The sequence below is a fragment of the Eleginops maclovinus genome, chromosome 3 (assembly GCF_036324505.1).
Source record: "Eleginops maclovinus isolate JMC-PN-2008 ecotype Puerto Natales chromosome 3, JC_Emac_rtc_rv5, whole genome shotgun sequence".
In the NCBI taxonomy this organism is placed as follows: domain Eukaryota; kingdom Metazoa; phylum Chordata; class Actinopteri; order Perciformes; family Eleginopidae; genus Eleginops; species Eleginops maclovinus.
In genome coordinates, this window is record NC_086351.1 from 4,596,205 (window position 1) to 4,608,658 (window position 12,454).

A 12,454-nucleotide genomic window follows, 5' to 3' on the forward strand; every position below is an offset into this window, starting at 1 on the left:
ATTGTAGGTTTTGGAAAATAGTCATAGTTTTTGTATTTCTTTCACATTTCATCAATTCATGGGGTTAAAACATAGTTATAACAAAACATTTGCAGCCATGTTTCTTTGTATTTGGGCAGAAAAATACCTCACACATTAAGTAAAGTCAGTCTACAAGAGTTGCCTATACTGATGTAGCCTAATTTTTGTACTATTATCTAAACAGTAATCAATATTTTATTTGGAACAGGCTACAGATCGACATTTTTTACCAGGTTTTTTAGGGATATTTTGCCTTGTATGTTATTTCCATTCTAATGAATTTGCTCAGACTTTTTCTGCAGATACAGGATCGTTTCTTCTTCTTCTTACAACAACCTGTGTCTTATTTCTGTGGATTTGGGCATTTATTCACTGAGTCGTTTGAACAGTTTTGCAGCTCCACTGGTAAACAAAGTGCTTCAGGGTAAACACAACAAGCAGGCGGGTTCTAAATAAGTCTCAGTTTAGCCTTACAAACTAAAGGTTTATATATTAAACCATCTAATGCTACACTACGCAGGTCTGTTTTAAAGGTGAGGCTTGTCTGCAGCCGGCCAAGTTTGGGCCACTGACATAATCACAGCGTCCTCATAACAAGGGATCGGAAAGATTTGCACCTACTACACACATCACAAGATGTAGTTTGTATAAAACATCCTGTGTTATTCCTATTTTACTAAAGTGTGGATTTAAAATGGCTATATAAACAATAGTGCACATTTTCCTCCCTTGTGTGGAAGTCTGACTACCTGTGTGTCAGTGTTGATGTAAAGCTGCCTGTCCTTTCCTTTTGTCCTTGCATGCAGAGACTGTGACCCACCCAGGTACTGTTACACCCCCCACAGCCATGATATCCTCCCTTATCCTCTTATTGACCTAATGGAGCTCCACGTAGAGAATGGAAATATGTCCAAACTTAAGAAGTGCCGTGTCTAAAGCAGACAGATATTATCGTGTTTAATGACTTGTTGAGAGTAAGCTATGTGCATGGATGACTTTTATTCTATGAGACATTGTCATTATGATTGAATTACCCAATTAGTGTCTGTGTTTTGATGAACAGCACTTGTTCATTTCGTGTCAGCAGCTTGACTTTGAGGTCAGGTGAAATTATACATCCTATGTGTTAAAACATACCATATGAGATGTCAAATCAAATGCTGGGTTAATTGTGCATGTAAACCAGAACGGTTAGTGCGTTATAACAGCATACAGGATATTCAAATGTTTTTAAATGTCTGCTCCCTGCTCTTCTCTCCGTCTGGCTCCTCTCAGCTGTGTTACCTCCATGCTGACCTCTTCAGAAACCTCAGTGCCAAAGAGACCAAGAAGCAGTTTATGGAGTTCTACAGCACGTTTATGGACAAAGGGGCGGTAAGTAGCACACCGCTCTGCCTTTCCTGAGTTAAAGGGGCCCAATTATGCACATTTTCAGGTTCAAATTCTATTTTGTGACTCTACTGGGACATGTCTCCATGCTTTAATGTTCAAAAAGCTCTTTATTTTTCTCATAGTGCCTGTGCTGCAGCACCTCTTTTCACCCTCTGTCTGAAACCAGAGCCCAGTCTGCTCTGATTGGTTAGCTGGCCGGCTCTGTTGTGATTGATCACCTTCGCCCCTTAGCGTATCATCTGCAATGTAGAATGTGATGGAGCGCTAGCCAATAGAAGCCAGAGTGTAACATAGTGATGTCACTGTATTAATAGTATGTAACTGGAGTACATGGAGTCCAATGGAGGTGTTTCAGGAGGGGGGAGAGAAACCCCCTCTTAAAATATGCATTGATCAGTTTTTCTGTCAGGAAGCACAGTTGGTCTGAGGACCGTACATGATCTGACTCCAGTGTCCTAAAGTTTGTTTGGACTTTCAGCTCTTTTTTTTTTTGTCCCTTGTGGGTTTTGGGGGTTAAGGATGTCACTGCTCTTGTTTAGGAGTTTAAGTGCAACGTCTCAAGATCTGCCAAAACTAGTTTGGAATAGGATCATTGCGGTAGGAATTTCTCATGGTTAGCTGAAACATGTTAGCAGCACTAAAGCATGTTCAAATGACTACAGAATAAGGAATAACTTTAGCGGTTTAACAACCCTCCATCATAGTCCTGTAGCGGCAGGATTAAAATCTCCCGTTGGACTCTTTCTTTCTGTTGTTCCTGGTTCTCAGCTTAAAAGATTTGTCTCAGTTATTGGCTAATTCTTTCTCTTTCAGTGTTTGGTGCACATTATATAAAAATCCATTCAGATAAGCCATTGCAACACAGATACTAGATTATTTGTCATTGTGTTGTATCAATGGGAATTTGATATTCTGCACAGCTGTAGTCTATACCTTAGACTCAGGTGGGACATGTGTGGCTGTGTCTTTACTTCTGTTTCTATGTGTCACTTTCCGTTACTCCTCCCTGCACACCTGGCCTCTGTCACTTCTCCGTTACATTTCCTGCCCACGTCTGTCAACCCAGCTGGCTCGTGCTGCACTCACTCCCTTTCTGTTTGTCTGTCTGTATTTCGTCCAAACCCCTCAGCTTCCTGTCAGGATCGTGGGAAAGCTCTTTAGGAGCAATCATCCTCTCTCTTTTTATTTTGAGCCTTCATCTTTTTTAGACCCATTGACTTAAACTTGGCCCGTGTGGTTATTTTCATGTCAGTGACACAGCTCATTAGCTCACATTTGGACCGCTTCTCTTTCTCGGTTTATTCCTGGTGTTTAAATGCCCCCTTGTGGTGATATGTAACTACTGCACACATCACAATCCACTACACAGCTTTGCTTTGGGCAACACATAACAAAGAACCCATTATACATGAACACTCGTGCCACTTGTTAGGCACACCTAATTTAAACAGAGTTGGCTATAAAGAGGATTTAATTCAACTTAATGGTTGTTTTAGAGGCTGTAACTTGTACTGCTGGTCTCCTGTATTGCACTATACAGGCTTTTCTTTTTTTTTTTAACCAACCTTTATTGATTTGATTGGGATACATCCTTCAAAATGACACTACAATGAAACAGATTAAACAATAACTGATCATTTTAACCTTTTTTTGCAGGATGTTAATGCATTCATTTTATCTAGGTATACATCATAACATCAGGACATATCACACTGTACAAAATATTCAATCTTCTTTATATATAATCTTGCATTTATCATATTATATAAACTAATTATATAATATTCTTGTCTTTCCCTCCACAAAATAGATTCTCAGAGTGGCACTACCATCACATGTAGCTCATGAATTGGGTGAGTTATTTACCTTGTGCTGTTTTAATCAGAATACACATTATATATATTATTTTCAGCATACACACACACCTCAGCCCCTGATACACACACCTCACATTTAATTCTCCTGTCCCTTTTCTCTAAGAACGGACCCGTGCAGACCTGCTCCACGAGGACATCCAGAGGCGTTTCGTTCAGGAGGTTCAGATCTTGCAGACCGCTGAAGTGGCCAAACAGCTGGAAGATTTCAGGTGAGAATCTTCATCTCAACACATCAATAACTAGTCAGCTGTCGTCTTATAACTACTGCCTCACCCTCTACAGTATGTCTGTCCCAAAAATCTCACCATTGCTTCCAATTTATACAAAAAGCTGCAGCTGGTTCCAAACCATTTTATCAGATTACACCTGTAGGAGCCACACATGTCGGAGGGATTGGTTGCGTCAAATGGCAGCACTCGTAGTGAATATACTCACCTGCTGTACGTGGAAGAGAGGGTCGCTGTATTTGAGCAAATTTATTGGACCACTTCTTTTTGATAGCTGGATTACTCCGATTATATGTTTAATGTATTGACCAATTTCATTAAATTTCATTTTTGGGATCTCGGCATTGATTTTTTAAAATCGTGTTGGAGAAAGACACCCAGGCCCGACCTCAGCCTCTCTGTTTTAGCTTCTTAACATTACAACTCACTGCTTCAGATTCTACATTTCAAGATAGCATTTGCTTTCGTTCATGCTGGTCAATATGAAACTAAACTTCCAAATTCAAATTAGCTTCAGACAGTTTTGAGTGTTCATATTTGATACACAACCATCAAGGCATCTTTGAATCCTATGTTAAAATGCACTCCTCTACATGTAACACTAAGCTAATTCCTACTTAAGACCTATTTCTTCACTATTAAAACCATATACACGTGTCTTTGCTGGAAAGTTTGTGACTTAACAGGGAAATGAGCACAAGATAAGGTCTAATCTATCTCTGTCTCTCTTTGTGTATCATGTGTATGCTAAAGTTAGTTTTTTAACTCAGGTTTGATGTGGGCGGCTTTGGATTTAGCAACATTATGGAAAGGATCATGAGAATTAGCATCTTGTCGTGAATTAAAGCAGTTAAAGTTCTCTGTTGATGTATAGGCACAGAAATCCACTGAGCAGCCCTCTTCATCTGTATTCTGTGTCTGCTCACTGCTCACAGAATTGGGAAAAGATAAATTAGTATTCTGCATTAAATCTTTGTGTTTAATATGAATCATGCCAAACTCTTGCCTCCGTTTTCTGTCCCGTGCACAGGCAGAAGAGGATGATGGGTATGACGCCAAGCGAGAGTGAACTCATCGACGTGGAGAGCCACAACGCCACCAACCGCATCCCCAGAGAGATGAAGGAGAGGTCTGTGGCTGAGACCCTGCTGGACAAGATATTCGAGGGGCAGTGAGTGCTTCTTTTTTCCAATGCTTCTGCTCAAAAGCCTTTAAATATGTATATAAGTAGAGATGTTGGCTATATTAGTGTCTACTTGCAAAGGAGGTAATGAGGAATAAGTTGTTTTCGGGGCCAAATTGTTGGTTAAATAAATGGGTATAACATAAATGAAAGAATGGTCATATTATCCAAGATATTCTGTTGTGGTTGAGGTCCAACTAGAAGAAACAATGTGAAACTTTGGAACCAGAAGGAAATAAAACAAAAAGTCCCTTTGTGCATTCATGTTTGCGTTACCACATTATCTGAAAACCTGTCAAAATTAGGCAAATGAGGCTGACGACTGATATAAAAAAAGACCACAAAAAACAGACACCAGTCTTCTCTCTGTTCCCTGCTGCTCTCCCTTAAAAGCTGAGAGGATGATTAGTCCGTCAGATAAAATAGATGGAAAGCAGCCCTTTTGGACCTGTGCCCTCTAAAGCTGGCTCCACACTTCCTACACTCTGTGGAGAAGGTATTAACCATTAGTCCTGTGCACATAACCAATCAAGTGCAAAACACACAGAGGCATATCCAGCAGGGCTGCACAATTTAAATGTTATTAAAATCGCAATTTGGACTAGAGCAATATTCACAGGAAAAAAACCAGATTTGTTAAAGGATAAAGACCTGTTCAAATAACATGTTGAATGATGTACTGTGGTGCTGCAGAGATATTTCAAATAGAAATTGTATTTTATAGACTTAAAAGATATTTGTCTGGTACATATCCTCTTAAAAAAATCACAACATGACCATTTTAATGTATTTTTCAATCATAATTAGAAAGATTAGGCAATATTATCAATCATAATCACATTGCAATGCAACATGAGGCAAAATAAATCGCAATAAGTGCATTTTTCAAAATCATGCAGCTCTAAAATCAAGCTCACCGAACTAGTAATCTGGAGAGGGAACAGTCATCGGAAAAGAGTTGAGAACAGCAGGGAGGAAACGATGAGGCAGAGAGGAAAAGATGGAGTCAGCAGTGCCACGCTGGCAGGAAGGCTCTCCCCTGGCATCCTGCCAACTGGAAGCAGGAGGAGGAGGGTGGTGGGGGGGGGTTACACAGCGAAAGTGGAGAGAAAAGGCCAGAGGGTTATCAATGCTGGGAAGCTCCTGCCCTGGACGCAGTTAAGGAAAGAAAGCAAGAGATCTGGGAGGAAGTTAATCCATCCTTGACCCCGCGGTCGACCCCAATGTGTTCTCCTCCGCGAGAGGAGAGTCAAGCGTAGCGGGAGAGGAGGCCAGCGAGGAGCAGATAACTGTCTAACTTCATCTTGTCGGAACAGAGAGGTAAAAAAGCAGCATAAATGAAGGGAGATGCACTGAGTACCGGCAGCTCTCGTCCTGTGGATATAACCCTGCTGTCAGCGGAGAGAGCCTGCGAATCAAAGCCATGATGATTCAGCCTTTGACTCACTCACTCACTTACCATCACACACTCTATCTCCAATGCACAGACGATTAATTCACTCTCCCTCTATTCATTCCCTCCGACAATCATCTCTCTATTGCCCTCAAACTCGCTGACCCCCGTCCAATCCCTCCCTCATCCGACCACAACACAGCGACCTCACCCCGGATGTTTCTCATTGGTCTTTCTGCCTGTGAGAATGAGGCAACCAGGCTATTTGATTGGATTATGTTGGGGAATCCCGGGGAAACCCCTCCCATCCTTTATGTTCGTATCAAAACAGGAGTATCCAATTTCCTCTGTGTTGCCTGTGTGTTGCATCAGACTAAAACACAGTTAAATAGACATTTCCGCTGCGCTGGATCATTCTTGACGTCGGATTTCCTTTGCAGACAGCTTCCCGGAGAGACATACCAGAGCAGACAAACTTCAGACAATAGTTTGACTTATTTGCAGATTTTATTCCAAGCAGATAGAGGTGCAGCTTTGATGCATCTTTTCCTTTTTTGATCCTATTTTTGTTTGTTCTTTTTGCACATTTTAGAATATGTTCAATAGCTCTGAATGCAATAAAACAACAATCAGTTCTGAGTTGGATCAGGGAAAGCTTAGTCACTTCAGATTCCACCGGCCAAAAACACACTTAATAATCAGTCGAGCGAGAGAGAGGAGACATGCTACTTAAAAGGAAGAGGTGAGCGGGATGCTGCAACATGAGTGAGTCTGGTGCGGCTTTTGTAGCTTTCAAAGAGTAACATCACCCATGTCTCTTTTATTTCAGATCTCCAATTGCATTGGACGAAGAAAAGTGGTACGTTTGTTTATTAAGTGTAAAATCTTTGCATGAGTTTTCCGTTCTTGGAAAGCTGAATTTGAATTCTGCCTGGGTGTGGTCAAACCACAAGATTGCATACTGTCTTAAGTGCACCAAAAACTAATTAAAGCACATATTTCAGTATCGTTTTTTGTAGAGAAAATGACTTTTGTATTCATATATGTGTACTTTGTGTAAAAAGTTGTGACTGCATTTAGTCGTATCTTGTCAAAAGAACCCAATGCATTCTGCTACTTCTTCTCTTGCATGTACGGTACAATTACTAAACCATGTCATGCACTTCTTAGTCTTTTAACTCTTCTAGTCGTTACTGATAACAGTTATTCATGTTGCAGTCAGTGTATTCAGCCTGCTCTGTAAAACTGAGACTCTGGTGCTTTTGTTGAGAGCACATCCCCAGAGGCTCCTCCCTCAGTCCTTTCTCCTTCTAACTCCTCACATTTCCTTAATTCCTCCTTTTTTCTTTTTGTGACAAATTCTCTTCTTGCTCCTCCCTTTCTGGACATCTTTAATTTGCCTCATCCCTCCTCCACTTTCCAGCATCTGCCCATTTTCATTTTCCTCCTAACACACTGCACCTCCCATTTGTTGCATCAGCCTTTAGTGGGAAAAATACTAGTAGGAGAAATGGTATGCTTTTTAGAATTATTTTTAAGTGAATTTTCTCCTTTTTCATTTTTTTTTTTTAACTACTAAATTATTTTGTAATTTTTTTTCTTTATCTTTTTTTAATTCCAAGACTTATAGTACCACTTATATTTTCACTTTTCTTTATTCTGACATATTTTATTTCTTTATTAATTATTATTGTGTTTTTTATTTTCAAACTTTGTCCTTTTTACTTTATATTTACATAAAATAAAAAAACACTACTTCTATTTCTCCAAGTATTGAGGAATTCACCCATCTATAAGAATTGCATAACCATGAATTAAAATATATTTAATTATAATCAAATAAAACTTCTTGCAAAAAAGAACAATTACAATTTAGTACCAACAAATGTAATAATACATAGAGAATGAATACCTTTCTCTAACTCCTCCCACAGCCAATCCGTCTTCTCGGTGGTGGCCTACTACATGAAGCACCTCGGGGTGAAAACCAGAGCAGTGGACAGCAAGAAGTCCAGAGTAGGCTTCTTCAGGAGTAAACTGGCAAAGGTAAGATACAATCAGCTCTGTAGAAGAATAACAACTCCTTTCTGTCACTGAAACCACACTAATCAGACAATATCTGCACTTCCCTGTCCTCATACAACCCTTTTGAGGAGGCATTTGTGTTCCCTCACATCTTACTAATTGTCTTTCCAGAATAAGAGGGATGAATCCACAAAGGCTAAACCCAGAGTGTTTCCCGGCATCCCCAGCTGGATTGCAGGCAACAGTATGTATCTCCTAATTGTGTCCTATTATTTAAACTATGTGAGTGCCATTTGAAGGTTTGTATCACTCTATAATCTACTGGCATTTAAATAAATATATGTATTGTCTTTAAATGTTAATATTGGATGTGAGAACATGTTGTCCTGACCTTCTTTCCTTTTACAGCTGAAGTCAAACCTAAAATGGAGGCTGAAGGTACTAAATGTGCAGAGTCCCCCCCTTCTTTATCTGTAGTATGGTCACATCCCTACTAATCAACCCATAAGCATGTCTGCATGTCCCAAATTAAACCTGGGAGTCCTGGGTGGGGTACATGAGTCTCGGGATGGTTGTTTGAAGATTTAGCTGTCTTGTTGTTTTTGTGATCACCAGAAAACCTCCCACATACCACACTTATCTCGTCTCCAGGGTTGTGGGTGTTTCTCTTGCACTGAACTAACCCTCTCATTTACCACAGAGGCCTGATTGCACCATACTCATCCTGTTTGTTTGTCTGTCTCACTCGCTGACGTGCTTTTGGTTCACGATTCCTCTTTTGTTCGACTCTCTTAAACGTGTCGCCCTCCTCCCCTCTCTTCAGCTGAAAAGGAGAAGGTGAATCCGGAGCGTAAGGGTCTGGTTACCGGCAGAGGGTCCATGAATGACTCTGCAATCCCTTCATTCCCCAGCAGGAAGTTTTGCTCCCCTGGAAGCCCCTCCTCCCTGCCTGGGTTGGAGGTCAGTGATGGGTCAGGCAACAACGTCAGCATCATCAACAACCCCGAGTCTTCACACGGGGACAGTAAGCCTGCTCTCGACTAGACTGTGTTTTGATTGTGATCAGTTCATTATTTGATAGGTAAAACCAGACTCAAGTCACTGACCGGGTTTTATAATTTCACAACTTATTGCTAACATGCTCACAACACCAATGCTGACATGTCGCAGGGTAAAACAATAACCGTCTTCACCATTTTAGCTTGAATTGTTAGTCTAATAATGCATCCTTTTATACGATTTGAAGTAATCCGTTAGCCCAGATTTCTTAAAATGATGTAGTTGATTAGTTGCTTACTGTTTTTCACTAAAATAAACATTTAAAAAGTCTATGATTTTGCCTAGAAGACACACTTGAAACTCAACTGTTTTAATTGTTGCATATAAAATAATGATATCGAGATTGTATGGTATCAACATTTTAAGTAGGACATTTGAATTTTGAATATCTTTGGTTAAAGAAAAGCATTTTCCCTAAAAAAACACCCCAATTACTTTTGATCTGACCAGAAATAATGTATCAAAGCGATTCATCCTAACAGAAATACAAAACATATACAGTATAAGTAGTCTTAAGAAACAAATGACACAACAAAACATCAAAAATATAATAAAACCAAAGAATAACTTTATCTTGCTTCTTATTTACAAATGCCTTTAATTATTGTACGGGGGGAAAAAACCCCTCTCAGGCTAATGACAAAAATCAATTATCTTAAATGATGCATTAAATATTCTTTCATTCGATACAAACTTCTAAAAAAGTAAAAAAGTTTCACATTTTTTATTTAACTAGACGAATAAAACAACTCTATTTTTTACTAACTTGTGTGTTTTCTCGCCTCCTTTCCTAATCTCCAGGTCTCTCAAGCAATCGCTTAGAGCCCCCAAGCCAGTCAGACGGGGACGTGTCCCCTGTCGGGCCGGGGGCAGGGCTGATAGTCGGGGAGCCCCTCTCCCCCATGGACACTTCCACAGAGGACAATTTGGAGAAAGAAAGGTGAGGAATGAGGTGTAGTGTAGGGACTCGAACAATAAGAAAACAACAGGATTAGAGATCAGATTGTAATTAGACTTTATGGAAGGTGTGAAGACTTTAAATGTCTGATAACAAAGGGGGAGGGGGAGGTGATCCGGGGGCTCGTGCTGAGGGAGCGTGGTAAAACTCCCGCAGCAGTCTGTCCCTGCCGTGTGCTTTTTGTCGTGCTGCCTGTTGCTCGCTAGCTAACAGAGCCTGCAGGTTTGAGAAGGACCCTCGCCAGGTGGACTCGGACCCCATCTTCCCTTCCTTTTGCCTTCCCTTCTCCCTCATGCCCTCTCTCTCCTCTTTTTTCTCCTCATCATGGCACGTCTGCTCTCTTCCTAACACCACTCTGTCCTGTTCCTGTGTGCATCTCCTAATGTTTACAACAGAGCTTCATTGTTGCATACAGGCATTGTTTGTGCAGATCTCACTCTTTAAAAGTGGATTCAGGTTCTCATTTGTCTGGGGATTTCTTCTGGACCTTATAACGGTTTATATAGCCCTGATTATAGATGAGGCTTTCTTTTGATTTCTTTGCTTTATGTCCAGTGGAAGGTCAGATATTTTATCAAACTGTATTTTGTCTAAAGCTTTGCAAAAATAAAGTGAAGATTGACACATAATTCCACATGAAGATTCAAGACAAGGTAGCTAATGCTCACTCTGTGCTGCTAATTAGTTAATAGTCCAAAGTGGACAATAACTTGTTTGTTTTGCTCGCCCCGTGTGCTTTCCAAGGTGTCTCCATCTGTCGTGGCCAGGGCCCGTCCTTTGTCCTGCTTGTCTCCACAGTGTGTGCGGTTACATGTTTTTACCAGGGGGGGGGGGCTTCGGCGTCTTACTCGGCATGCTACTCTGAAAGAGGTCACAACCAGTTTAGTGTACGATGTTGGGGGTGTGCATATGCATGTGATGGTTGCTGCTGTGGTAAGAGGTTGTGAGAGGCGGCTGTGTAACGATGTGGTGTCCCGTGTTTTTACAGACGCAAGACAAGGTGGGTGTCAGCGCCTTGACTGAGTCACATGGACATGCTTCAGGCCTTATACAGATAACACTTACAGACTAAAAACATCAACACATACATCCATGCACTCTTCATACACAACATAAACACACTAAGTGGCAAGTATCTGCGTGTGAAGGAATTGGAGTAAGCTTGATTGTTGATCGGTTGGATTGTTCTCAGTGGATGTGAATGCAGGTGTGTGGATTTAGAGGATGTTATTATAAGTGACCAGTAAAGGAAACTCCTAGTACAGTTATTATGTAGAAGCAATGCATGGCTTCTTTGTTAACATACTCTTGTATTTAGCTCCCTGTAACTCATGTAGAAAGTGTTGGTAATGAAGTCCTGCCATGCTTACAATATATGAAGGGTACTCTAACCAGAATATGCATGTCATATCTCATGCATATTCATTTGTCACTCATTTTCTCTCTTTCTTTATCTTTTTTTCATGTGATTTGTTCTTTTTCCACAAATGTCTGTGCACTCTTGATGCATATGACTTTGATATTCTCTCCTTTTTATATCTCCTTCCATTCTATGGCATTTTTTCCGTCCTTCCAAATATTTGTCCTGGTTTTTCTCCTTGTCCTTCGTTCCATTTTCTTCGTATCCATCTTTCCTCTCTTGAATTCCTTCTTTTCCTATCCCAATTCCTCCTTCCCTCTCCCCTTAATGCCTCCCTACCCCCTCTCCCTCCTCCCTACAGTAGGAAAGTGGCTCGTAGCGAGAGTGCCCGTGTGGACCGGCACTCCTCTCGGCGTCGCGGCTCTTCCCGGGCCAAACAGTCCCGCTCCCGTAGTGATGTGGACCTGCAGCCGCCTTCTGCCATGACAACAACACCTGTCCCGCTCTCCCCCCGCCACCTCCATCCGTAAGATGGACAAACCCCCCTCTTAATGCCTCTCTGATTGAGAGGTGCACAGCAGGGACAGACTGTCAAACACCGACAGATAAAACAGAATGACAGCAGCCGTTCTAAGATTTAAGACTCAAAGGCTTGTTTTTCACATGCAAATAAACTAAACTTATAAATATAATAAATAAAATACAGCAAGACAACGGTGCAAGTCACACAACGGTGCAAGTCACACAACGGTGCAAGTAAGATGAAGAAATAACTTGACTATCATAACCAGAATATGATTTTTTTGTTTTTGTAAAGGGGCAAATTGGTTTTTCATGAAAGTTTCATTTTAAAATGAATAAAAAAGAGGTCTATCAAATAAAATAAAATGTAATATATAAACATTAAAAGTAAGAATGTGCAATTAAAAGATGAAATTAGATATATGATCAGCAACATT

At 40.7% G+C, this 12,454-nt stretch overlaps 1 protein-coding gene across 6 annotated transcripts in view; it reads left to right on the forward strand.

Annotated features, from left to right (window-relative positions):
• The window catches only part of arhgef1b (Rho guanine nucleotide exchange factor (GEF) 1b), a 42,265-nt gene that overhangs the window by 18,066 nt on the left and 11,745 nt on the right, over positions 1–12,454 (forward strand). For 3 of the 6 annotated variants that reach the window (XM_063879833.1, XM_063879834.1, XM_063879831.1), the window contains 11 exons: positions 1,297–1,395; positions 3,224–3,266; positions 3,394–3,499; positions 4,548–4,688; positions 6,923–6,952; positions 8,028–8,139; positions 8,290–8,362; positions 8,527–8,556; positions 8,942–9,142; positions 9,979–10,117; positions 11,857–12,021. In XM_063879833.1, coding sequence (XP_063735903.1) covers positions 1,297–1,395; positions 3,224–3,266; positions 3,394–3,499; positions 4,548–4,688; positions 6,923–6,952; positions 8,028–8,139; positions 8,290–8,362; positions 8,527–8,556; positions 8,942–9,142; positions 9,979–10,117; positions 11,857–12,021 — 1,139 coding nt within the window. Of the gene's footprint in view, positions 1–1,296; positions 1,396–3,223; positions 3,267–3,393; positions 3,500–4,547; positions 4,689–6,564; positions 6,836–6,922; positions 6,953–8,027; positions 8,140–8,289; positions 8,363–8,526; positions 8,557–8,941; positions 9,143–9,978; positions 10,118–11,856; positions 12,022–12,454 lie in introns of those variants that run through there. The other 3 variants (XM_063879832.1, XM_063879835.1, XM_063879836.1) reach the window with 3 other exon arrangements.